Source organism: Penicillium bovifimosum (assembly GCF_028826915.1).
Source record: "Penicillium bovifimosum strain IBT 22155 chromosome Unknown utg000005l_segment0_segment0, whole genome shotgun sequence".
In the NCBI taxonomy this organism is placed as follows: domain Eukaryota; kingdom Fungi; phylum Ascomycota; class Eurotiomycetes; order Eurotiales; family Aspergillaceae; genus Penicillium; species Penicillium bovifimosum.
The window spans coordinates 910,180-935,134 of record NW_026622714.1 but is presented as its reverse complement, the minus strand read 5'-3'; the positions used below and the strand labels follow the sequence as shown (position 1 = coordinate 935,134).

The 24,955-nt window shown below is 52.2% G+C and overlaps 13 protein-coding genes across 13 annotated transcripts; 8 read left to right on the top strand and 5 right to left on the bottom strand.

Annotated features, from left to right (window-relative positions):
* Positions 1 to 338: 338 nt before the first annotated feature.
* Positions 339 to 1,846, top strand: N7515_005533 (acyl-CoA dehydrogenase family protein; the record flags this gene model as incomplete). Its single annotated transcript, XM_056666277.1, has 4 exons — positions 339 to 671; positions 741 to 991; positions 1,052 to 1,659; positions 1,713 to 1,846. 4 exons carry the CDS (start codon positions 339 to 341, stop codon positions 1,844 to 1,846), a joined length of 1,326 nt encoding a protein of 441 aa, XP_056519873.1.
* Positions 1,847 to 2,084: 238 nt separating this feature from the next.
* N7515_005532 (uncharacterized protein) lies at positions 2,085 to 2,925 on the top strand (the record flags this gene model as incomplete). Its single annotated transcript, XM_056666276.1, has 2 exons — positions 2,085 to 2,123; positions 2,254 to 2,925. The coding sequence occupies 2 exons, from the start codon at positions 2,085 to 2,087 to the stop codon at positions 2,923 to 2,925; spliced, it is 711 nt and encodes a 236-aa protein (XP_056519872.1).
* A 212-nt stretch (positions 2,926 to 3,137) lies between these two features.
* Positions 3,138 to 3,623, bottom strand: N7515_005531 (uncharacterized protein; the record flags this gene model as incomplete). The annotated part of the gene is made up of 1 exon (XM_056666275.1): positions 3,138 to 3,623. One exon carries the CDS (start codon positions 3,621 to 3,623, stop codon positions 3,138 to 3,140), a length of 486 nt encoding a protein of 161 aa, XP_056519871.1.
* Positions 3,624 to 7,159: 3,536 nt separating this feature from the next.
* N7515_005530 (uncharacterized protein) lies at positions 7,160 to 7,498 on the top strand (the record flags this gene model as incomplete). Its single annotated transcript, XM_056666274.1, has 1 exon — positions 7,160 to 7,498. The coding sequence occupies one exon, from the start codon at positions 7,160 to 7,162 to the stop codon at positions 7,496 to 7,498; it is 339 nt and encodes a 112-aa protein (XP_056519870.1).
* A 1,371-nt stretch (positions 7,499 to 8,869) lies between these two features.
* pre9 (proteasome core particle subunit alpha 3) lies at positions 8,870 to 9,819 on the bottom strand (the record flags this gene model as incomplete). The annotated part of the gene is made up of 4 exons (XM_056666273.1): positions 8,870 to 9,009; positions 9,075 to 9,493; positions 9,550 to 9,734; positions 9,796 to 9,819. 4 exons carry the CDS (start codon positions 9,817 to 9,819, stop codon positions 8,870 to 8,872), a joined length of 768 nt encoding a protein of 255 aa, XP_056519869.1.
* Positions 9,820 to 10,101: 282 nt separating this feature from the next.
* N7515_005528 (uncharacterized protein) lies at positions 10,102 to 11,851 on the top strand (the record flags this gene model as incomplete). Its single annotated transcript, XM_056666272.1, has 2 exons — positions 10,102 to 10,171; positions 10,227 to 11,851. The coding sequence occupies 2 exons, from the start codon at positions 10,102 to 10,104 to the stop codon at positions 11,849 to 11,851; spliced, it is 1,695 nt and encodes a 564-aa protein (XP_056519868.1).
* A 163-nt stretch (positions 11,852 to 12,014) lies between these two features.
* On the bottom strand, positions 12,015 to 12,758 carry N7515_005527 (uncharacterized protein; the record flags this gene model as incomplete). Its single annotated transcript, XM_056666271.1, has 1 exon — positions 12,015 to 12,758. The coding sequence occupies one exon, from the start codon at positions 12,756 to 12,758 to the stop codon at positions 12,015 to 12,017; it is 744 nt and encodes a 247-aa protein (XP_056519867.1).
* Positions 12,759 to 13,520: 762 nt separating this feature from the next.
* Positions 13,521 to 16,122, top strand: N7515_005526 (uncharacterized protein; the record flags this gene model as incomplete). Its single annotated transcript, XM_056666270.1, has 4 exons — positions 13,521 to 13,527; positions 13,584 to 14,302; positions 14,363 to 15,775; positions 15,811 to 16,122. The coding sequence occupies 4 exons, from the start codon at positions 13,521 to 13,523 to the stop codon at positions 16,120 to 16,122; spliced, it is 2,451 nt and encodes an 816-aa protein (XP_056519866.1).
* A 1,062-nt stretch (positions 16,123 to 17,184) lies between these two features.
* On the top strand, positions 17,185 to 18,598 carry N7515_005525 (putative MFS monocarboxylate transporter; the record flags this gene model as incomplete). Its single annotated transcript, XM_056666269.1, has 3 exons — positions 17,185 to 17,342; positions 17,395 to 17,632; positions 17,690 to 18,598. 3 exons carry the CDS (start codon positions 17,185 to 17,187, stop codon positions 18,596 to 18,598), a joined length of 1,305 nt encoding a protein of 434 aa, XP_056519865.1.
* Positions 18,599 to 18,878: 280 nt separating this feature from the next.
* Positions 18,879 to 19,546, top strand: N7515_005524 (uncharacterized protein; the record flags this gene model as incomplete). The annotated part of the gene is made up of 3 exons (XM_056666268.1): positions 18,879 to 19,031; positions 19,151 to 19,365; positions 19,531 to 19,546. 3 exons carry the CDS (start codon positions 18,879 to 18,881, stop codon positions 19,544 to 19,546), a joined length of 384 nt encoding a protein of 127 aa, XP_056519864.1.
* A 158-nt stretch (positions 19,547 to 19,704) lies between these two features.
* Positions 19,705 to 21,608, bottom strand: gpi16 (GPI-anchored transamidase subunit GPI16; the record flags this gene model as incomplete). The annotated part of the gene is made up of 3 exons (XM_056666267.1): positions 19,705 to 20,732; positions 20,791 to 21,185; positions 21,238 to 21,608. The coding sequence occupies 3 exons, from the start codon at positions 21,606 to 21,608 to the stop codon at positions 19,705 to 19,707; spliced, it is 1,794 nt and encodes a 597-aa protein (XP_056519863.1).
* Positions 21,609 to 21,958: 350 nt separating this feature from the next.
* N7515_005522 (LUC7 domain-containing protein) lies at positions 21,959 to 22,994 on the top strand (the record flags this gene model as incomplete). Its single annotated transcript, XM_056666266.1, has 3 exons — positions 21,959 to 22,001; positions 22,097 to 22,428; positions 22,512 to 22,994. The coding sequence occupies 3 exons, from the start codon at positions 21,959 to 21,961 to the stop codon at positions 22,992 to 22,994; spliced, it is 858 nt and encodes a 285-aa protein (XP_056519862.1).
* A 587-nt stretch (positions 22,995 to 23,581) lies between these two features.
* N7515_005521 (uncharacterized protein) lies at positions 23,582 to 24,899 on the bottom strand (the record flags this gene model as incomplete). The annotated part of the gene is made up of 2 exons (XM_056666265.1): positions 23,582 to 24,331; positions 24,396 to 24,899. 2 exons carry the CDS (start codon positions 24,897 to 24,899, stop codon positions 23,582 to 23,584), a joined length of 1,254 nt encoding a protein of 417 aa, XP_056519861.1.
* Positions 24,900 to 24,955: the final 56 nt, after the last annotated feature.

The following is a 24,955-nucleotide window of genomic DNA, read 5'->3' as shown; positions in this document are numbered from 1 at the left end:
TTTTGTAGGATCCCAGGGTCCGCTACCGGCCGGCATAATGATGCCCCACCGCCTTCCATTGTTGACTCAGCGTGTGTCTGAGAATTATGTGCGCCTTAGGTGTCAATCTAACCATGTGATGTGCCAGGCTTGTGCACAGTGCAAGGGCTTGTGCACGGCGTGCATGGCATCGGTCTGCACTAATCACCGAGCCTCGGTCATCCACTTTACCCCATAATGCGGAGATCCCATCCCCATCCCCTCAGACCGCCGTAGATCAGTGATACATAAACACCCTAATATCCGATCCTGTTCTCAACACTTCCTCTGGTAAAACATTTCTATAGAATTTTTTCATCATGACTGATACTTCCCCTGACCGCATCCCATTCTCGGAGCCACCTTACCTCCGTGGTCTCCCTTCGCCCTATATCACACCTGCGCACCTTCGGTTCCAGCAAGCATGCCGTAAATTTGCAACTGAGAACCTGATTCAGCATGCTCTCCAATGGGAGCGCGAGGGAACAGTTCCCGCACATGTCTTTGACACATTCTGCAAGCATAACATGCTGGTGCCCAACATGCCAGCCCCATTGCCCGTGGATTGGCTGAAGCGCCTAGGAATTCACGACATCCTAGGTGTCAAGGTTGAGGACTGGGACTACATCTACACTGGAATCTACTGTGATGAGGTATGCTGCGAGCTGTTACCGATACCCACACTCCTGCGAAGAGTAACCACTAACTTTGGTGATCAACAGATGGCCCGTTCCGGTCTCAGTGGCCCCGGCGGCTCTCTCAATGCTGGATTTGCGTTCGGAATTGCACCAATTTACAAGTTCGGCAGCAAGCAACTGCAAGAGCGTTTCTTGCCCGAGCTACTCACTGGTAAGAAGCGAGGATGTATCGCTATCACAGAGCCCGAGGCCGGCAGTGATGTTGCGAATATCACCACCACTGCAGTCAAGAGCGCCGATGGCAAGCACTACATTTTGAACGGCTCCAAGAAATGGTAAGTTGTAGCTCGCAGCTCTTAAGGCGGATTGAGGTGCATGCTAAACTAAGAAACCAGGATCACGAACGGTATCTGGTCAGACTATGCCACCATGGCCGTGCGCACCGGTAAGCCAGGAGCCGCCGGTCTGTCCGTGATGGTTGTGCCTCTGAAGGGCCACCCCGGTGTCATAATGCGCCGCCTCAAGGTCGGGGGTCAGATCACCGGTGGAACCACTTACATCGAGCTTGACGACGTCAAGGTTCCGGTGGAGAACATCATTGGTAGGGAGGGCGATGGCATGCGTATTATCATGACCAACTTCAACCACGAGCGTCTCGTCATTGCCGTTGGCGTCACTCGCCAGGCTCGCGTGGCCTTGTCTGCCGCTTTCTCGTACTGTCTCAAGCGCGAGGCCTTCGGAAAGACACTCATGGAGCAGCCCGTGGTTCGACACCGTCTGGCCAAGGCAGGTGCTGAGCTTGAATCCACGTGGGCTTGGGTTGAGCAGATCCTCTATCAACTGACTCACCTCAGCAAGGAAGAGGGAGATCGCCAGCTTGGTGGCTTGACGGCGTTGCTTAAGGCGAAGTCTGCTATGGTACTGAATGAGTGTGCTCAGACGGCCGTATTGCTGTTCGGCGGTGCTGGCTTCACCCAGACTGGCCAAGGTGAACTTGCTGAAGGTATGTGTTCTAAGATATTGACCTTTGTTGAAAATAAGCTAACGAATCTCTAGCCATTCTTCGCGATGTTCCTGGTGCTCGTATTCCTGGAGGCTCGGAAGATGTGTTGCTCGACCTGTCTGTGCGTCAACTGGTCAAGCTCTACCAAGCTGAAGAAAAGAAACTCTCGAAGATCGCCAAGATTTGAATGGGTCATGTACGTAACCTTAGACCGACCCAGGGATAATTATAGTTTACACAATATCATTGCTGAAGACCTCGAATATTTGATGACTTGCGATAATTGTAAGCTGCAGTCTGCAGATCGCGTAATCAAGCTTAGCTCGACCTCGGGATGACGACATGGCATATCTGGACGCCTTCACTGCACTCTGCTTGTAGCATTGACAACTAATTACCAACTCACACTACCAAATACAAACACAATGGCGAACGTCGCATTGATCGGTGGCACCGGCATGGTGGTAAGTAACAAGAGTTGCAAGCAAAACTCCGCAATCAACCCTGCTTCTTACCCCGAAAATCGCCCAAACAAACACCGCCCAGCTTCATAAAAACTCCAGCAGAACTTCAGCTAATGCGCTCAACCAACAGGGCTCCCACATCCTCACCAGCCTAATTGCCAATCCCTCCGTAACCCGCGTGGACACCATCTCCCGGCGCACCCCGCCCGCGGCCGGCGGCACGCCCCCAGCCAAACTCACCAACTTCGTCTCCGGCGACACCGCCACCTGGCCCAGCCAGCTCTCCTCTCTAAGCCCCACCCCCAGCATCTTTATCTCCGCCTTCGGAACCACCCGCGCAGCTGCCGGCGGCTTCGACAACCAGTACAAAATCGAGCACGGGCTGAACGTCGAGATGGCCAAGGCTGCGCGCGAAGCCGGCACCCGGGTTTGCGTGTTGGTCTCGTCTAGCGGCGCCAGCAAGAATTCCAGCATGGCATACCCGCGCATGAAGGGTGAGATTGAGGAGGATATCAAGAATCTTGGATTTGAGCGCACGGTTATCCTGCGTCCTGGGTTGATTGCTGGGACGAGGGAGGAGAGCCGGCCTCTTGAGGCTGGGGCTCGGTTCCTTGCTAATTGGGCTGGTAAGTTGCATTCTGGTTTGAAGGATGGGTGGGCTCAGGATGCGGATGTTATTGGTAAGGCTGCTGTCAATGCTGGCTTGAAGGCACTGGAGGGTGATGTTCCTGCGGGTAGCGAGAAGGTTTGGGTTTTGCATGGTTCCGATATTATCAAGTACAGTAAGGACGGCTCGTCTTGATGGTTTCCGTGCTTTCGGACGAGGATTGGGTTAATAGTTATGGCTACATAATGTTTATGCTTGTGAAGTCTGCGGTCTTGTCTATATTATGCACAGAATAATTTGAATGGCAATAATCGAGTCTCAATATGATATGAATTGCAGATATCCCGAGTTCCTAAACAATGTATCATCCATCGCCCGCTGAACTATTAACGAAAGAAAAAGAGCCTTCAATCCCGGTACGAAACATGAGTCCCATCCTCCTTGACATGAATTCCACGATTCTTCTTCGCCGCGCCACGAGAGCTCGAAGCATCGCGATCCCGGTTTCGGGCAGGTCCACCCTCAGTGTCGCGTTTCCAGGAGCTCACATCCTTATTGGCAGGGCTAACATCGAGAGGGCTGTCTGTCTTACCCTCCTGCTTGCTCTCGTCCTCGGTAGCCTTGAGCTCGTTCTCGGGTGCTGTGTTGTGCGGGTCGAATGCAGCAGGGTGCTTAGCGACTTCGCTGTCTGTGCCGGATTTGCTGGTCTCTGAGCGCTCTGGGTTCAGGGCTTCACGGTCTTGCACGCCCGGTCCCTTTTCGGTCTGGGAGCGTTGGGTTGTGCTGAAGGGCGTTCTTGTTGCTGTCGGTGTGGCGAGGGACGTGGTTTTGACGAATTGAGCGCGGCTGGCGCGAGTGGCTTGTTGGCCAGCTGAGAGAATGGATTTCCACATTTTGTGCGATATGAGTGGTGATGCAAGAAGATGAGGTCAGATGGGAATAGAGGTGGTTTGTTGAGGTATCTCGTTCGTATAGGTGGGAAAGAATGATTGGGGATCGAGATGGGTTGGAGAAGAGTAATTAGGCGGAGTGAATGATTTGCTTATTGTTTAAGTACTGACGTACAGGGAGATGCATTACAAGTTCAATTATATAACGGCAGGTGCCTTGGTTCTTCGAACCCTGGGTAGGATCATGTTGACGTCATTTTGGAAAGTAGCCAGGCTAACCCGATTCGGTAATAAGCTTGCCCTAAGACGCAGGCTGGCTTTATGCAGATGAGACTGTATCTACGAGCTCCAGCTTTTATATCGCCTTGGTTTAAAGTGTTGTTTCTGAACTTCTGGTAGTGTGCGAGATATCTGCCACGTCAGTATCCAGGGCTCCGTCCGCGCGTCGGTGGCCTCTTCGCCCCGGGGTTTCGGGGTTTGATTGCCGGCCATTGAATTACCTAAGTAGTTCGAGTTGATTCCTCGATCTCTAGCCACGCGTTCCAAATGAAGTAGTCATTCAGAGTGACGGAAGGTTCGCCAATGCAGCCAGCTTCGATGCACTGAGACAGTTAGTGGCAAGGCCTAGAGCAATGCGGCGTGTTCATTGGCATGCAGGCAGTTGATATCTAAAAATTGGGTGAAATTCCATTCCCTCAAACGAGACTCTTCCTACACAGGCCGTGTTCCACAAGTGGAGCTGCCGGTCACTTACTGCGGTAGTGGAAAGAATGGCATTTGGGACCACGCGAATGCGAGGGCCCGCGCTGTGACAGCCACGGTTTTCCAATAAGGGTTAGGCCTCGGCCTTACTGAATGCAAGTGCTGATGAGATGCACATGCCCCTTGAGTGCAGGAAGGGTGGGGCAATGTATCATTAGTTACATATGACCGGCATCCAAGCGAGGGTTGCCATTGGACGCTGAGATCGGCTGCAGATAGGGAAAAGTACATCGACAGACCAATCCGCGTGCACCGAGCGAAGATGGAGGCGGCGGCCCGCGGGTTCTCTGCGTTCCAGCGCCGAATGTCAATTTGCCATCCGCCATTTGTCACTGGTTAGAGACAGGCGGGTGGGCGGGTGCGGGAGTCTCCGTTCACTTTGAGATCACGGGATCACACGATCCCGACGCTGTGGGAGGCCGTATGCGGGTCCGGAAATTCAATTTCAACGTTCAAGTATGGGCTTCCCGGGAACATAGTGCTCAAAGTTGGCCTGCGGTACCTCTAACCTGATCAAAAGTGTTCTGGTGATTCAACCGGTAACTTCGGTTGTTGGGCAGTAACCACAATCATGCTTTACCCAACCTCTCGATGCGATCCTTGCCAGGAGAAAGTTTGGTACACTAGGGATGTGCGGCGAAACTTTGGTGGTAAGATGGAGAGAAAGAGGCAACAGAGCAGGGGCGCTTCAAGGGTTGATTCGAGAGGTTATCGGCCGGTATGCAACCAGCTCGCCGCAGAGAACAAGTAATCCACAGTGACACGTCCCTGTTGAGGCTGTGAGCCATGTTCAGGGATGCCAGTTGCCAGCTCAACATCTTGTCATGGATCACCTTCCTGCGCAAAGTCCTAAGTGTGATTGAGCGGCATCTGCCGGCGATCACTCGCCATCTTGGTGAGATCCTCAAGACACTGGCGCAGAATGGCAAGCACTAAGAGCCCACGAACACTGCCAGTCCGTATTGGCGATCAGTCATCTTTCGTCATCTTCGATAATATGAAAAGCACATGGATCTCGGCGGAGCCTGCATGCAATACCTACACAGCGACCCACGGCCTTCAAGCCAGGGCTCGCTACCAAAGGTTCACGCATGGAACCAGAAGTAACTTGCCACGTCAGAGTCTCTGAGCATAGGTGCAGCTGCATGTGGTTTACCAATATGTGGAAAGTGTCAAGGTTCGTGTCCGCGGCGAGCGCCGCATAGTAACCCGGTCCTATCATTTTCAGCGAAAGATATAAGTGGATGACGACAAATATACCCACATGAGCGGGGGCAAATGCTGGATTCCTCTTTTGCAGGAGTGAAAGATCAGCTGAACAAAAATGGATCTATCTGGCCTGCATCCTTTCATCTGGAGCCTCGCTCGAAATTTCAACTTCGTGATCCTTGTCCTTGAACCCGGGTGCCAATTATAGAGCCTCACGAGACCCTAGGATTGCGGCTCGGGTAAGACTATTGGCCGACATCCACTGAGCGGAAAGGCGCGGCAGGCGTGGGACGAAGATCAGGTCTTAATTTTGATAGACTGGCGAGTAAGCTCGGTAAGAACAACACAAGATAACAGGGGCTAATGGCTGCAACCACATGCTGAGACCCAATATGGATTTGCATTATTGTCCAAATGCAGGAGACGCGAGAGCTCAATGGAAAGGGAATGAACGCAACAACACAGGATGTGCATGCGTATGCAATCACACTGACAGCAATATTGGATAGACACTTTGAATAAATCCATGGAGTTCGGTCGAAACCCCGTGTCAATGCCCATGATGGTTGAAGCCGTGAGCCAATCAATAATTGCAGCCGACAAATATTTGAATCAAGATAGAACATACTATTGTGGTGGAGTCACAAGTGGCGTGCAGACTCCCATCACATTCGCGAAGGCAGTAACTTTTCTCTTGCATGAGGCAGGGTTATCCCTGGGTATGAAAGCCTGATTATTGCATCAATACGACAGCTGGGGAATTCCGAGACCGACTCGACATGACCATGCAAGATCAGCCATGTAAAACGCAAGAGCATCATGGAGGTGCGAGTCCATGCGAACAGCATCCACATGAAAGCGGGGAGAGGCAGCTGGCGACAGGATGATTGCAGTAGTCTAATCTGGAAATTGGAGAATTGCATCCATGGATTGAGGCATTTTCCACCCATCGTACATCACCAGGAGGAGGAACTCGCCACACCTGAGGGTTGCATGCATCTATGAAGCAACCAGCTGTTCATAGTGGTTCCATTCGAGATGCAATGGCTATCATACCTTCCCCACTGCCCAGAGAACTGCCCACAGCCAACCGGATCATCCGTCAGGCAGGTGCAATGTAAAATCCATGGACTAGAACCACGGATGATAAGCCATCGGGCACTGACGAACGTCGATCAACGGTAGGACGATGCAAACATGGGATAACAGAACCGTGGCATAGAAACTTTGTCCTAAGATAAATAAGCCTGTCAACGCCCCGAGATGTCATGAGGTTCACAATCGTCCCCTTTGATTTCATGGTTCGAGTCTGAAATCCTCAAGCCAGACCAATAGATATCCGTCGGGATAAGAATCCATTCAAGAACTCGTTTCAACTTTGTTAAGCTTGCCAGGCCTTTTAAGACCCAGACGACAGGCCAACCTATCAAATCCGACAAGTGCAGGTGTACTGGCAGGTGCAACCAATAGTAACCCTGCGTCCACAGTCTGAAACAAAGACAGAGAACCGTGAGCAAGTAGGTTATGTCGTACTTGCAGATTGAGCAGCACTGACAGATATGATAGGCATGTGCTTTTACAACCAGAAACGGTTTGCGTGTGGAGACTGGAGCTGGACCAGCTTCGCTCACCGATGCAACTATGAATACCGCACTGGCGAAACATGCGGTATGAGACTCGTCAACGCCACTGAGAATGACAAGAACAATTGCCGTCTCTGCGAGAAAATCGAAACAAAATATCGTCGCCGTAGCGCCGAACTCGAACGCCTGGCGCGGTGGAAACGAGAGGGTGCCACACTTGTGGCTTCAATGGATCGATCCGAGAGGCTCATCCTGGACTTGGAGAAAGAAATCCGCGCCCTGCAACGGGAGCGGGACGACCGAAGAAGCACTCTCCTAAGATAGGATTGGTTTGGAATTGCAGAACCGGTGTTTTTTTTTCTTTGCTCTTTTGTTTTCCTTCCTTGCAGTCCAACAGCAAGCGTGTTGGCCTGTTTCCGGTTCATATTAGCCAATTGTTTTCTTGTTTTCTTTTTTGCTGCTTGGTACTGTCTCCTGAGGGGGATTTGCAGCGAGTTTCATAATCATGTTTCACCACTTGTCCGTGACATCAAGTTCGAATCGAGTTTCTGCAAGCCGACGAGAGAACCAGATCGCTTTCGAAAATATTGACATTTGACGAGAAATATAATTGGTTCGGGTTCCATATTGCTTTCTGTCCATAGGCTATCGAACTCCTAAAAGAAACTGTCAACGGGGACTAGTCATGTCATAAGCGCCCTGTTCTTCTGGGTGAGCGGTTCGCTGAGACGGATTGAGTCTCACAGAGTGAGGGGTTGGCACTCGCTAGAACCAGATGAAAAAGCCATTGAGACCCAAATGAGGTCAAACGGCCATCTAAATCCGAGAATGCCCTAAAGTTAGAGATTGATAGAGTGAGTGAGGCTTGAGACATATGTATACTCGGCATGGAACGAGGGGCCCCTCATCACAGGCCTCATCACAACCCTCCACGTGACAGCTTATATAACCTGAAATCAAGTCGGGTCCTCCATAGGAAAGTGAATATTGCTGTGGGAGATTATGGAAATAGATTATAGGGCGTAGAAGATCGAAGTTGTGTTGCGTATCGACCAGTTGTTGCAGTGGTCCAGTGGATGGAGATACCTAAGAATCATTGGATACCTCTTGGGGATGGACGAGATGAGGTACTTAGGTACCTCCACCTACCTATGCCCGGAAACGACACTAGGTATGTAGCTTCTCATCGCTTGAACTCACGCCAATACCATAACGACTCGGGCAATTTGAGTAAATGGAATGGCAATCCCGTCGTTTTGCCGTCAGTCGGGGAAACAGACGGGAGAAGAGGTGCGAGATGGCACCAGAGAAGTTGGGAACTATATATTGTGGGAATATGGAACCTTGTCCTCGGAAACTTAACATGTGCAGTCCGGTTACAACCTCCCGTCATCCATGGATAGATGCCCTCTTAGTTCTTTCAGCCTACGTGTGACCTACACGACCAAACATCTTCAAGGTAAACAGCGTCAAATCGGGGCGCAGAATCGAAGAAGGGCGCTGAGACTGGGCCGATTTGCATGCCACGTCACAAGAGAACAACACCAGGTGCAGCCCTAAGCGAAAGCACATTCGACAGAGGAGATACCGGTAAGAACCTTTCGTCGATGATGATAGTAGAATGCAACTGGATGATTATAGTCAAAGTATTGAATTCAAGTATCTGGGACGGAGAAGGGCACGGAAGAATTTAATCTATTTTATGTCACCAGCCTCAGGCTCATCATCAACCTTGGCGAGCCCTTGTTCCCGCAGAAGGGAATCAATCTCATCCGCAGTCCATAGGTGGTGGTAGATCTTGCCATCCTTGGTCTTGCCCACCGTTGCAAACTCGACTGTGTAGGGGCAAAATGTTAGCTCAACAAAATTTAAGACGAAGATATACAACAGGAAGACTTACTCTTCTCACTGCTCAGCTTTGTAGAGTCCATGGTCTTGCTCAACACCTTGACGGCCATAGCACAGGCCTCCTGCAAATTGCAGTCCTCCTTGTAATCTTGCTTGAGGAGACTCTGCGCGCTGGCATTGTTTGCGCCAACGCTTGTGGCTTTCCAGCCTCCGTAGTTTCCACTGGGGTTGCTCTGGTATAGCTGGAATTGACGGAGGTGGTCGTACCCAGCGTAAATGAACGACACACCGAATGGACGGAGACCACCGTGTTGGGTATATCCTTGCTTCAAATCACACAGCCGGCGGACAAGCTGTTCACATGGGATGTCTTCGTTGTACGTAAGGAGATAGCGTTGGGCGTTCTGGCGAGCATAGTTGATCAGAATGTTCGCGTCGGCATTCATACCAGCGACGGCGCAAATCATGTTACTGAAAAGTGTCAGCTGTGAGTTGCTTATGCTAAGAAGATAATATAGGTTTCGTACTCATTGATTGTGTAAAGCTTCTCGGCGGAGGTATCCTGCTCCAGCAGCTTGCTGGTCACCTTCCGCTCCGCAGCAAGGACAATTCCATCCTTGGCTAAGATACCGAGAGCTGTGCCGGCATGAGAGATAGCCTCAAGCGCATATTCAACTTGATACAGTCGACCTTCGGGGGAGAAGATGGTAGTCTGTCGAGCATCGTCATAGGTTAGCTGAGGCCGAACAAAAGGAATGACGGTGTGCACAAACCCTCGAATCGTATCTCCGAGACATCGTGTCTGAGTGAATAAAGCAACGAAAACCCAAAAAAGAACCAAAGGTAGAGGTTGATTGTATGAATGAGGTGGTTCTGGTTCGGGATGGTGAGGTTCGGTGGTGAAGTCGTAGAAGCTCCAGGCAACTCGCCCTGGCGCGTCCTCTGTCATCCGCCAAGCTCGGACCACTTCACCACACCACAGCTTGGTTGCGACACTTTGCCTACTTCGACTCGCAACGACGGACCGCGAGGCCCATTTCGTAATTCTTTTGCTTGCGATTTGATTGGTTTCGATTGAAATGCTCAAATCTACATACTCCGCTCCTCCCCCTTTGCCTGAAGGGTGGACTCAACATCGAGCTCCCACAGGTTCGTCTTGCGCCGGCTTCATGCAAAGTTTTGATCATTCTGACGGTTATAACAGGCCACTGGTACTATTATAACGCTGCAACGAAACAATCCACCTATACCCGCCCTCAACAAACTGTCTCCCACCCCAGTCAATCGGCTCCTGATCCCTCACACGCAACCTACACTCCGGCGACACTGCCCCCGTTCTCTTCAACACCTCATGGACCGCCAGGATTTGGCCATGTACCGGCGCATACTAGCCCGCCGCAGAGCTTCCGTGGCCGGGGAGGGTTCCGTGGAGGGAAAGGCTACCACGATCGTGGACGAAGAGAGCCCGAAGATAGGCCAAAAAAGAAGCATCCTATACCTGACTGCGCCCCATGGCTCCTGGTCAAGACAAAGCTTGGAAGGAGATTTGTGCACAATCCAGAAACCAAGGAAAGTTTTTGGAAATTTCCGGAACACGTTCTGAAGGGCGTGGTTGAATTTGATCGTCTCGAGCGTGAGAAAAAGGAAAGAAAGGAACGAGGGGAGCCCGAGGAGCCAGTTAAAAAGGAACCATCTGCACCGCCGGACGCTCAAACGGAAGCCCAACCGGTACCACTGGAAACGGAACACGCAGACGACGACGACGAGTATGAGGAGGTCGAGGTTACAGATAGCGAGGGCGAAGAGGGTCAACCGTCAAAGCGTGCGCGGGCTGAAAGCGAGGGCCTCGAGAACCAGCCGCTAGAGTTCAACGAAGAAGACATGGAATATCAACTAGCAGCCATGGGCGAAGACTATGGACTGGACCCCGGGGAATACGGCGAGGTTGGAGAGGAGGACTGGGAAGAGGGCGCAGCGGGCCTACCGCTGACAGAGGCTGACGCTGAAGCCCTCTTCCGCGACCTGCTGGACGATTTCCAGATCAACCCATTCACGACATGGGAGAATGTCATCGAAGAAGGTCGCATCATTGAAGACACTCGATATACAGCACCCGCGAACATGAAGATGCGACGAGAGATTTTCTCCAAATGGTCCAGGGAAAGGATCCAACACATTAAAGAACAAAAGGCGAAGCAGGAAAAGACGGACCCGCGCATCAAGTATCTGGCGTTCCTGCAGAAACATGCCACTCCCAAGCTTTACTGGCCAGAGTTCAAGCGCAAGTTCCGAAAAGAGCCTGAAATGAAGGACTCTCAGCTTACGGATAAAGAGCGCGAGAAGTTCTACCGCGACCATATCTCGCGTATCAAACAACCCGAGAGTACTCGCAAATCAGACCTGTCTGCCCTTCTCAAGTCTGTTCCGTTGGACTTGTTACATCGGTCTTCCAACGCTGAAGCTTTGCCCACTGTGGTAATCACTGATGTCCGCTATATCGGACTCGCGCCGGAGGTGCGAGACCCGTTGATTGAGGCGTACATATCTACACTGCCTCCGGCGCCGGAGGTACAGTTGACAGCAGAAGAGCTAGAAGAACTTGACCGAAAACGACTTGAACGCGAGAAGCGCGAGAAGGCTTTGGCGGATCGGGAGAAGCGGGTGGAGGAAGAGAAGCGGAGGCAACGAGGAGATCTCCTTCGTGGCAAACACCTGCTCAGGGAAGGCGAGGCCGAAGTTGAACAGGCAATGCGTGTCAGGAAGGACGGCCTACGGAGCTACATGGATGTCGATCAGAGGGAAGATGAGGAGCCGAAGCTGGATCAATAGGTAATCTCTGATTATCACATGTAACTTTTGTGGCAATAAAGACATCTTAATATTATACATCAAGAGACAAATCGCGCATGCCGATTCCATTAGACTCCTGAGGGTATCACTGTAGACGAGGGAAGCCTCTTCCCTTCGCGTAGACACATTGTCGTTTCTCATTTCATTTAAACCTCCAATCGTCCCAATCGTCGTCGTCACCATCTTCACTCTCGCTCTCAGCAGCGTCCTGCTCCACAGTGTCCGGGCCCATCGATTCATCTTGTGGTCGATCCTCGGCGCGTGCTTTCCGCAGCTCCTCGCGTTTCTGTTTGAGTCTTCGCACCCGCTCTTCCAACTGATCCATCTCATCAAACTCTTCCTCCAAATGACGCGCGGCATCCTCTCGCTCCCCTTCCAGCTCAGCTTCACGAGAGCGAGTTGTTGACGCCTTCGCTCGCTCTTCTTGCGCAGCAAGCTCTTGGGCTGTCACTGGAGCCGCTGATATCGTAGCCTCGGCTGCAACAGCAGCCGGCGTATGCGGTACAAGAGCTGGCGCGACAACATCGCGTTGGAATGCTTCCCATGCGTCCTCATCAGTAGTCATGGATGTATCTGGAGGTGGCGCCGTAGTTGGCTCTTCTGCAGGCTCCGCAGCTGATTCAACAATGTCTTGTTCGCTGTCAACTGAAGCTTCTGGGCCGGCGACATCACTGTCAACCTGCTCTGCCTCGGTGGTTTGTTCGGTGGGCGTGCCGCCGGAGGTAGACTGTGCATCGAGTTCAGCGGCGCGGAGCTTTTTTCGCATTACTCCATCTCCACTGTCAACCTTGCGCTTCTTGGTAACCCGATTCCCTGTCGTGTTCGGTTGGGAGGTGCCCTTGCGGGAAGCTAGCTCGCTGCGGAGGAGCGATCGGACATCGGCCATATTTTCTTTGAGCTGTAATGTAGGAAGTCGGGAGTATAATATGTGTAATGGGATGGATGCTAGATAGAAGTAGTTGGTATGGGTTTGGTTTCGTGATTCAAATTGCTTCGGAAATAAAAGAACTTGTGATGATGAGTGGGGAAGCTGGAGAAGCTCTCTTAGGATTCACCGAAGGGACAAACCGCCGCGAGACTGTGGCTGGTGACAACTGTCACGTGATATAGATGACAAACACGGGAGCCCAAGCCACCTCGTTCATTGCTAAGCTCTTCTCCTCACATCACATTACATTTCTCCTTCTACCTTGCACCCAACGACCTGGCATTTTTGCTTTCTCCATCTGAGATATCTAGCGCCATTATTTCCCCGATCTCATCATAATCTTTTCTTTGCCCTATTCGATCGCACAACGCGAGCGCGATCTGAGCTCACTCAGCCGCGACCCCGCTTAGCGCCAAGTTGTCATTTGACGCGCAGCAAGGGATTGCACAGTCCACCATAACAACCCACTTCGGCGCGTTCTTTGCTCCCGTGTGTCGGTTGAAGCAATATTGCGCAGACTCTAGATTGCTTTTTCCACGATCAAGCAAAACTGTGGGCCAGGCAGTATCGCTGCTGTGCCATCTTCACCTGTGTATTACTTTAGCGCCTTGAGCCTGTAGAGACTTTTGTCAGCCCTGGGGTAACGCGCAAATTGCGAGCAATTGCAGAGAACTATTATTCTCTTACCCGCTGTAGTACGCACCGAAACACAGCAACACCATGGCCGGTAAGCTTTCGTACACTGTCGCTACCGACATTGCGACAAATCACCCCAAGTGACAGCGCGACCCCAAATTTGGATTGTGGGCCGTTCACAAGAAGCCAAGCTAACAATGAGACTAGATGAACCCCGCCGTTCAGGCCGAGCCACCAAGGGCCAACACAAGAACCTCGAACTACCAGATGACACCGGCAAGAAAGGCAAAAGCAAAAGCCCGAAAGAAAAGAGCGCGAAACTATCTACCGAACCCACACCCGGTCCAAGTGAAGGCGAAGGGGAAGAAGAAGAAATCATCCGATGTATCTGTGGTGAATATGAAGAAGAAGAGGATGTGGAGCGCGACATGATCTGCTGTGATCAATGTTCTGCATGGCAACACAATGATTGCATGGGCCTGACGTTCCCAAAAGGGCAGGAACCGGATCAATATTTCTGTGAACAATGCCGACCAGAGAACCACAAAGTGCTTCTGGCGAGGATGCAAGCGGGCGAGAAGCCCTGGGAAGAGGTCGCCGAAAAACGTCGCAGAGAGGCAGAGGAGAAGAAGTCTAAGCGAAAGAAGGGCAAGAAGGGCGGCCGCAAAGCTAGACCCAGTGAGAGCAGAACAGATGCCGGCACCCCTGCTCGTACTGCACCGTCCACTACGCCTGGTCCCAGTGGTTCTCCTGCAACTGGGGCCATAACTGCGTCCGCGGAACCAGAGAAGAATGGCCACGCCAATGATTCTCGGCGATCAAGCACCAACAAGCGCAAGCTCGAAGAGACGACCGAGAATGACAAGGTGACTATTCCTATACCACCTAACCGTGTCACTCGAAATGCTAACTCATCTGTTTACCAGGGCCCACAAGTTAAGCAGCAACGAACCTCTCCACAGTCTATTCCAGCAGCTGTCCCACAATCGACCACGCCTCAAATCAAGGCAGACAATACCCCGGAGGCTCGTGCTGTTGGAAGTTTGGATGAACTTATGCCTGCTCGCAAGGGTGTGGCCACACATCTCATCAAGATGTTTGTAGACCAAATCGCTGCGGCTCAGAAAGCAGGCACCTTTACCTTGCGTGAAAACCAATCAGTGGAGGATCTCGCACGGTATCTTGGTCTTTCCATCGAAGATGGGATCTATGAGAATTTCTGCGCGCGGTCAGGCGAGCCAACAGATTCGTATAGGCTCCAATTTCGGACGATCATGTTCAACATAAAAAAGAATACCTCTCTGCGAGACCGTTTGCTCGTAGGGAGTCTCTCTCCTAAGGCTCTATCCCAGATGTCGTCAAAAGAGATGGCCAGCGAGGAGTTGCAGCAGAAGGACGCCGAGATCAAGCGCGAGGCAGACAGACAGCGCACCATTATTCAAGAACAGGCTCCTCGCATTCGTCGCACCCATAAGGGCGAAGAGTTGATCGAGGACGAGACCCATGGTGCAAATGAGTCAGTGTTTTCCCGAGGACCCCGTCACGTTCCGGGCGATGACGGCAGCCCAGCCGAGGCCTCGACGAGCGCAACGGGATTGCAGCAATCCAAGGCAGACGGAATTGCGCGTGGTCTCTCGCCCGAGGGCGCTCACCATGATCATGTCTTCCCGGAAATGGAAATGCCCCCCAGTATCCACGACCCAGTGCCTACCGGCAGGGTTCAAGCGGATGCCGAGATCGATCAACTCTTACGCGACGATGACATCGACTCTCCCCCCTATTCGCCGAAAGACTTTAACGATGATGGAGCCATCTGGCGCGGCAGGGTCACAATGCCTCCTATCGGGGAATTTAATTCTACCGCGAAGCACGTGGGGGGTGCTGACCTGAGTGGCCGGATCCCATGGAGCCACTTGGTGCCCTCAAATCTGCATGTTGATGGGCGTATCGACATCAGACGAGCGACCGATTATCTCTGCGGTCTTCAGTTCAGCAAGTCTACCGATGTCTCCGTGATCGCCGTCAGCAGCCCCGATAAGCCCGAAGACCGAGCAGGCTTTGACAAACTGTTCGACTATTTCCATAGCCGTGAACGCTATGGTGTCATCGGGAAGCACCCCTTGTCCGCCGTGAAAGATACCTACCTCGTCCCCATGGAGGTCGGCACCACCAAAATGCCAGAATTCATCGAACTCCTCGAAAACATCTCCTTGGAAGCGCCTATTCCTCACCGCATGCTTCTCACCATCTTCGTCGTCAAGACCAGCGAGTCCAACCCTCCGTCGGTCCAGCCGCCATCGCACCAGGCTAGCCAGGAGCCTCCCACATTCGCGAGCCCCGTCACAGGCGCAATGGGCACCCCCAGCAACCCCAGTTCAGCACTGGAATTGCGCCCACACCCCCCTCCCACTTTGCCGGATTCAACCACAACCCTGCGCCATATGGCGAGGCAGCGCCGCAACACCAACCTGCCCTGACAGGCCTCGCCGCTGCGGTGCACCTCCTAGGCACACAAGTGGATGCACCCGCCATCCAACAGCTCCTGAAGACCGCACCCAATGTGGACATGGCCCAGCTGGAAGTCGTTCGCAAGATTCTGAATCATCAACCTGCCGCCGCCCATCATTATGACACTTTGATGCAAGCCATTTTCGAGGCCCAAGCCAATGGCACCGTACCTCAGTAAGCTGTTTGACGGACTTGTTCGATAGCCCATCCTGTTCTGTACAATCTTATCTCATCTTTGTATTTCTTTTGACAAGGCTGCGCAATGCCAGTCTTGCGGTGTTCGGGGGACTATCTGGAAAAGGCCTTTTGTTTTAGGGGAAGTGGAATGAATACCCACCGCCAAATGTTTTTTACTTAGTTACTCAATGGAATAGGACGAACCACTGCTAGTTTACTGATTGTTCCGGTATCTTATAACACCTTGTAGCCAGAGTATATTTCCCATTGTAATTTCAAAGGCAATGCCTACTCTATCCAGTGTATCATCGGATCTTCAGATGGAAATGCCGTCAAGGCACTCATGAAAGCAGCCCTAACCTACTGCAACGAGATGTGTATCCGGGCCATGGACATGACGTGCCCACCTTGTCACCTGTCCATGGAACTTGAGAGACTGGTCGCACCTCTACAGCACCATCAAAACAGGAGCCACGCTTACGGCTCTTAGACTCATCCCTGTCGGGTAAGTCAAATTGGAATTTGGAAGAGCTAACCCTTAAGGTTGAAAGTTGATGTCAGTCATATCCCTAATCACATTGGTTACCTAGATTCGAGGACGACTTTCTTTGAGTGTTCTTCAACTCCTCAGGTCTCTTGAAAGCGATGAGATCTATACAAGGCTCTAGAGCGTATAATTATCAATCGATTAGACCTGAGGAGATCTATAAGGCTCTAGAGCGTATCATTATCAATCTCTTGGGTTGTCGCTTACACGTTTCTCCTCAGGATATGAACGACACGGAGAAACGGAATCGGTTTATTCTCCGATATGGAGCTTCCATCTCCAAGCCAATATCCTTCCAGCTCGAAATACGAATTTCCGAAATCCCGTCGGCGTCCACGAGTCGATTGGAGGAATCTCACGCGGTAGAGCTCGGTTATGGAGTGCCGAGTGACTAATGACGACCCCGTAGACCCCGGTCTTTCTCCACCATGACTCCAAATCTTGGGGGGTATGGGGGGAAAGGGTCTGTTTTAATAACTTGGACCTCTGTCTATCGCAAAATGGACAAATATCGAAATGGAAGAAGAGAAGACATGCGATGGCGCCCAACCACATCCAACGCCCGCTGACTCCAACAATGGGAAGGAATATGACATCCATAAACGAAGAATCAACGGTGGTCTTGATGCATGGCTAGGCGTTGTTGCGGGCTTCTGTGTTTTTGTCAATTCTTGGTTGGTTATCAAGCTTCGATATATTGGAAAGCAAGCTAATAGTTATTTTCAGGGGCCTTTTGACAACATATGGTGCTTTTCAAGAGTACTACCAAACAGTTCTCCTATCCCATGAATCACCGTCCACGATCTCCTGGGTGGGAAGTGTCCAGGCCACATTAATCCCATTGATCGGTATAGCTGCAGGGCCATTAGTTGACGTGGGATATCTACGCCCTCTAATTCTAGTTGGAAGCTTCCTGACCGTCTTCGGAATGATGATGACCAGTCTAGCCACTTCCTACTACCAGGTAAGAAGCACACCAAACCTAACTCGCCATCCAGTCCCAGACCACTAACAAGAACAGGTCCTTCTTGCACAAGGCTTCTGCGTAGGAATGGGCGGCGGCATCTCCTACATCCCCGCCCTAGTCGTGATCTCCACCCACTTCACGACAAAACGCCCCATCGCCATCGGCTGCGCCTCCATCGGCTCCTGCGTCGGCGCCGTGATCTTCCCAATCATGTTCCGCCAACTGCAGCCACGAATCGGCTTCCCCTGGGCCGTCCGCTGCATAGCCTTTATCAGCCTTTTCCTCGCCCTCGTAGCATGTACAATCCTCTGTCGACACGCAGGCCAAAGAACCCACGCAAGAAGCCTCATCGACTGGCACGCCTTCCGCTCCCCTTCATTCATGATGTTCGCTATCTCGCTGACATGCGTTATGCTCGCGTACTACGTGCCGATCTTCTATATCGCTTCCTACGCCCGCACGGTCGTGCACACGTCCACCAGTCTCAGCTTCTACATGGTTGCGATTGTGAACGGGTCGTCGGTGATTGGGCGTGTGGTGCCTTATTTGCTCGTCGCGTATATCAAGCCTATCGGTATCTTGATACTTGCCGTTGCGGCCTCGGCGATTGCGATGTTTACTTGGATTGCGGCGACGGGGCAGGCCGGGTTCATTGTTTGGGCGTGCTATTGGGGTGCGCTTAGTGGGGTTTTGGTTACGGCGCCTACGTCTATTGTCGCGCATCCGGTTTTCTGTCCTGACCCTAGCTTCATGGGGACAAGGTTGGGGATGATGTGGGGGATATCGTCGTTTGGAGCTCTGGCTGGAGCTCCGATCGCGGGTGCTTTGGTTAATCTTGACACGGCGGAGTTCTTGCGGGCTCAGGTCTTTGCCGGGTGTATGATGGTTGGTGCTGTTTTGTTGCAGGCATGGCCGACTTATAGGGTGGTTCAGTATGATTGGGAGCATCCTCGTAGGAAATGAGGTACTCCCTCCTGCCTTCCGTTGGCATAGCCAGTTATCTAAACCAAATATACCAAAGAGCAGGATTTTGCAACCTAAAACCAGATCACTCACACGTGATTGCATCACAGGTGGGATGGGGGCGTATCCTCATTATGACTTCATCCGGGGTCCGTGGCAAATATAAGTCAACGCCATGGAACTTTGTATATATTCAAGTTCTATTCAAAGCACTTTTCATTGATCCTAAGTAATTCAACTATTCTCAATTAACTACATCAAAACATCTACAACCACCAAAATGGGCCAAGACAGCACCGAAAACCGCCAAACAACCGCCGTCGCCGGCGGCAGCAGCGCCGAACCAACACCCGCCAACAAGGAAACCAGCTGGGGCGAGAAAGCATTCGGCAGCGGCAGTTCCGACTCCAGCGAGGGTATCGGACACGCAGCTGTAAGTTGACCTCGACATCTTCACCTAAGCCCCAGCACATAGCCGGAACATTTTCCATACTTCCAACAGGAGACATGACATCAGGAATCCGAATACTAATGCAATTGTGTCGGGAACAGGCCCCAAACCCCGCCTCAACAATGGGCTCCTTCCTCGGTCTAGACGACCAGAAGACCCGCGCGCAGACAAAGTACCTGCAGCGTGCGAACCAGGTCGGTGAGGTTGAGGGGGATTCGGCTGGTGGTCCTTCGGAGGATCCGAGCTTTATGCGGCATAAGGCTGGGGATCCGGATACGTATCCGGGTTGGAATACCGTTAAGAATATTGCTGGCGGGTGAGTTTTTTTGTTTCTGTGTTTCATCTTTTTGGGGTTGAGGCATTGTGACTGACATTTTTGGTTGGTACCTAGACTTACTGGGAGTCGGAGTTAGTTGGACTGGTGGTGCTGAATGACATTATGAGAAATGGTTCGAGGGTTATGTACTCTAATGGCGTTTAGGATTGATGAGATTTGACTGAATGGAAGGGTTTATTCGACAAGGGCACCTCCATGCAGTGAATGTAGAGGGAGAGTATGCGAACGTTGGTGGACTAGAGGTCACTTACGTCCTACGGCTCTCTTTTCATGCTTGAAACCTGAAAGAATATTTGACTCATAATTTGCATATGTGAACTACTCCACTTTACTACTCTTACCACGGATTCGATCACGAATGGCCACTACCTTTCCAAGGAGTCGGCCTTTCACACTCTGGGATCCAAGAACAGCGGCTTCATCCAGAGAAACCACTCTGCGCACCAAGATATTGAAGATCGTCCCGAAAGCAAGGGCAATAACAGTACTAGTGAGAATGATCACATTGTATGGCATACTGAAATCCGGAGTTGGGAGTTGGAGAAGTAGACTCGTGGAACGAATGTATATTGGCGAGTGATGGGCCGTATCCAAGATGCGAATCACCGCAGGCGCGACGTTGAATCCACGGTTGGCGTCTGGCGGGTATTCAGTGTACCGAAGGATGGCTTTTTCGAAATCATAAGTCAAGGTCACGGTTGATGCGGCCGGCACCGACAGCGACAGTTCTAGCTGTGTTCCGCGCTCGCGATCAATGGCCGGGCGGTAGTATGTCTCCTTGACGATTTCGGAGGCGGGAACCTCACGCGGCACGCCGTCGAGTCCTGTAATGGTTGCGTGTAAAGTATGGATGTATGGGCGCAGGAACCACGGGAGAGACTCGAAGTAGATGAAATCCACGTCGCTGGTGTTGGAGGGGTTGCCGAAGATGATGCGCATTCCGCCGCGCTCCTGGCCGTGGCCGACGATGGTTCGCTCTGCGTGGAGCACGGGCTCATCCAGTGGGACTTGCGTGTTCACCGGCTGCTGCGGAATTGAGAGATCGAAGGGTGCCGATGATGCCAACTTGAAACACCGGGTAAATCCGTCTTCCTTCTTGATTTCCTCGGCCCCTTCGGAGATGAAGACGCCACGCTCATGAGGAACGCGAAGGCACACACTTGGATCGCTTGTCCCATCGGAGTCTGCAAGAGGACACACGCCATTAAGGCTCCGTCCGAAGACTTCTGTCAGGCTCCACGCCTTATCGCTTGTTTCCAGCGGGTAGCAGGTATCGTCTGAGTTGTAAGGCTTGGAAGTGTCACAGATCAGCTGCTCATTAGGCACCGGCCGAGGAATTGGGTTTGCTGCAAAAAAAGCTATATTAGCGATCTTGAATCGATGTACACTGGGAAATATACTCACAACGAGAGCGCTTGGACCGGTCGATATCCAAGACCATGTCCACGGATTGCTCGATCTGAACCACACATTCGCCGTCTGCACCGCAAACCGGCTGAATGTCAACTGACATACTCTGCCATGCAGCATCGAACAGCTTGTGCCCGTCAAAGAGGGAGGAGATTCCAGCCTTGCCTTTGCAGGGCAGTAGCTTCAAGAAAGGGGTCAAGTTCTCCGTGCAGACTACTTCTCCAGGGAGTGTTCCGTGAAGAAGATGCAGCTGATCTGCAGCTGAGTGGTCTCCAGTAGGCTCAAAAGACACCACCGGTCGAGTAGTTCGGGTTGAGTCCACGAAGTTCAGTGAGGCACAGAATAAACCCGAGAGGGATTGTGTCAGGGTGATCCACTTTGCAAATGCCCTAACAAATTAGTATTTGCACGCCTTTAGAAAATGGCCTGTAAATGACATACTCCTCATCACCCGGTGCGTCAATCCACGCCCAAAGCTCCGCACCGGTGCCTCCTTCTTTGCTGCCGTTCCATGGCCGTGCACCCCAACTTTCAGCATCCCATCTTCCAGTGGTAAAGCGGAGGTGTAGCTCCTTTGTGTGAGCGTGTTGTAGGATTTGGCCAAGAGCTCGAGGTAGGTGTCTGAAATGCTGTTGGTCGAATGATTGTTGCGATGTATTGCTTCGGAAGTTGAACGAAGCTAGTAGGGAAGACTGCGGTAGAGGTTGTAGGAGAAGGTGTTCATGGTAGTCCGAAGAAGCCAAGACAGAGCAGCTCCATAGCGAAAGGACAAGCGCAACAAAAGGCACTGAGAATAGTGAAAGGACCGTCATGACTTCATGCTTGCCGGAGCGCGGTCTTTGTCCATGCAATTACCCCGGTCAATCGAAAGGATAGGGATGTCGACGGCGAAGCGGTAGGCCAATAAGTGAGCTGTATCCCCGGACAGACTGACTCAATTGATCACCAAGTCAATATAAAAACTCCGCCTCGATGACAAGATCGGAGGCAAACCCCAAATCCCCGAGATGTCCATCTGGTCTGTTGACTGTGGAGCCTCACCGCCTTCTTGGCGCCAAAAGCATCAAAAACGAGAGACTTCCTCGTCCGCCGCCAATCACGTCTGTAGACACAATCTCGTCTTCTCCTTTTCTTTCAAGCTTACTGCAGAAGCTCTATCAGCATGGCGGCGGAACAGCGAAAGCTGCTCGAGCAGCTCATGGGAGGTACGTTGATATGATTTTTTTTGCGCCTCTCGAAATCCCCAAGCTCTAGCCCGCCCCCGACGAGTCTCCAAATGCTAACATTGCTTCATTTACAGCCGAACAGCTCACGGGATCAGGCGCACATGGTCGCAATGCCCAACTCTCCATTACCGACAGCAAGGTCTGCCGTTCCTACCTCGCTGGTACTTGCCCGCACGACCTGTTCACCAACACCAAGCAAGATCTCGGCCCTTGTCCTAAGGTTCACAGCGAGGGCCTAAAGACCGAATACGATACTGCGTCTGCCGCCGAGAAAGCGAAATGGGGATTTGACTTCGATTACCTGCGCGACATGCAGAAGTACATTGACGACTGTGACCGCCGAATCGAGACTGCGCAGCGCCGACTGGAGAAGACTCCGGATGAGATTCGACAGACAAACGATCTGGTACGTCGAGATCAATCTTTGCTTCACAATTCGAGGTCGAGGCCAGTCGATCTCCAAGTCTACTATGCTAACATCCTATACAGCTCAAACAAATCGCCGACCTTTCCAACACCATCAATTCCGGCCTCCTCGAAGTCTCCATCCTCGGCGAGACAGGCTCTGTCGCACTGGCACTGAATGAAATGTACAAGGTCCGAACAGCCAAGCAGCAAAAAGAAAGCCTCGAGCGCGATCTCAAGAATCTGCAAGATACATCTGGTCCATCCGGCCACCAGAAACTGCAAGTCTGCGACGTTTGCGGTGCCTACTTGTCTCGTCTTGACAATGACCGCCGCTTGGCAGATCACTTCTTCGGAAAGATGCACATGGGTTACTCAGACATGCGCACGAACTGCAAGAAGCTGAGCGCAGAGCTGAAGGGCCGGGCCCCGCCAGTGCGCCACCACGAAGAAGATGATAACCCTTACGCCTCTGGTGGTCGCCCGGGTGCTGGTCGGGGTCCCCGTTATGGAGGTGGTGGCGGCGGTGGTGGTGGATATCGGCGCCGCGGCGGTGGCAGATGGTGATTTGGCACTGTCTTCTCTTCATTCTTGAGATCTTGGGCTCCGGCCCGTTGCATAGCGCAGGCGTTTTTACTTCTATATTGGGTGTGATGCTCAGATGACGGTTGGGGAGGTTGAAGGATAACTGCTCAATATCCATTTCATTTACAATTCTCATTCTTGCTGCCGATATGGCATAACCATCGAACCCAATAACTTTGTACATCAGATATTCATCATCACTCGCCCTTGAGAGGCAGTAAACATCGGCTTTCTGCGGTAACATCTGGTACCTAGCTGTGTCCACTTCAACGCGTACTCACGAGGAATTATAGGATGCTCAACCAGAACAGCATGTAGAGCCATGGGGAATTGCCGAGTGTAGTTGCTATGGATACCACTGACAGCGTATATAACATACAGTATGGAAGAGCTTTCGCATCTGAGCCCTCCGAATAGGCACTGATCAAAGTCCAGAACAGGCGGGATATCAAAGTGCGAAGTGCGAAAAACAGGATCTTTTGACGTCGTAAGATATGCATGAGGAGAATCGTAGTGGCCAATGTAAAACAGAACCAAGAAAAAAAGGAAATAAAAACACGCCAAAGACTTCACCACCCGTCATCAAACTGGTCCGCCCAAGTTCCAGTAAGGGGTGAGAACGTGGAGTCCAACTTGTCCATTGCTGATGGTGACTTCCTAGCCTCAGAAGCAGGTTCAGCATTGACGTTGGTGTCAGCCGTGAGCTTAGTCTCCGACTTAGGCGTAGGTTTCGTCTCTGGTTCCTTGGGCCGCTCCGGCAAAGCCGGGAATGCACTCTTATCATCCAGCCCAGCAACGGGGCTCTCCGTAGCAAATCTACTGCCAGCCAGGCCCTTCCGTCGTGGTGTACCTCCGGGTGGTGTACTTCCCCGCGAGGCACGTGGCGACCCTCGGTCACGACCACCTGCATCGCCCCATCCATCATCCCATCCACTGTCCCGGGGACTACTCTGGTGATCAGCAGCGTCCTCTGGGCGACTTCCTTCGAAGTTCCGTCGAGTTACACCAGACACGCCACCATGCATACCACGACGGAACTGGCTGCCGCCGCCGCGGGGGTTATAATCTTCCTCGCGCTTCTGCGAGTCCCATTCTCGGCCCGTCTGGGCCTTGAGCTTGCGTTGCCTATTCTGTTCACGTTCATTGTCCATCAACTGGCGGTGTGCGGCTTCTTCGCGCCGTTTCTTCGCTGCTTCTTGCTCGCGCTCCATGAATGAGGCCTGGTCGGCTTCAGCGCGGGCATGAGCCGCGGCCTTCTTCAAAGCATTCTCCTTGGCTGCGGCAATGCGCTTGGAGAGTTCTGCTTCCGTGAGCTTGGGCTGTAGAGAACAATTAGCCTGCTGGTTCGGTAAATCATCTCGATATGAAGCAGAGTCGTCTCACCTTTCTCAAGCCACCAGTAGCACTCCGGTCACCACGAACAGCTGGCACACGTTGCGCCTCGGCGCCGTTCGAACTCTGTTCTTCTCCATTGCCCTCTTCAACAGGGCCGGGTTGCTCCTTGGGCTCAGCGGACTTCTCGCCCTTCGAGGTACTACCCCGACGTACATCGGATGCAGGAGATTGTGCAGAAGACTTTTTCCGCGAGGAACTTTCCGAGCGCTTTTGCTCCGATTCTCGCCCACCACGCGCACCCTTCCCCCGTCCGCGTCGGCCTCGACCTCGCTCTCCGCCACGGCCACGCTGCGGAGTCTCTCCGCGCGGAATTGGCTGCTCCGGAGCTGGCTCTTCAGGCACAGGCACCTCCTGCTGCTCTGGCTCTGGTTCGTGCGCAATTACCTCCGTCTGAGTCTGCTGCTCTTCTGCGGAGATCGGGATAATCTCGTCGTCGAATAGGTCGTCGGCGCCGCGTGTCTGTGCGAACTCATCCATTCCTGAATCTGCCATTACAATTTGGGCCAGTGAGATAAGTGATAGTTCGAATTGGTCAGGGCTGTTCTATA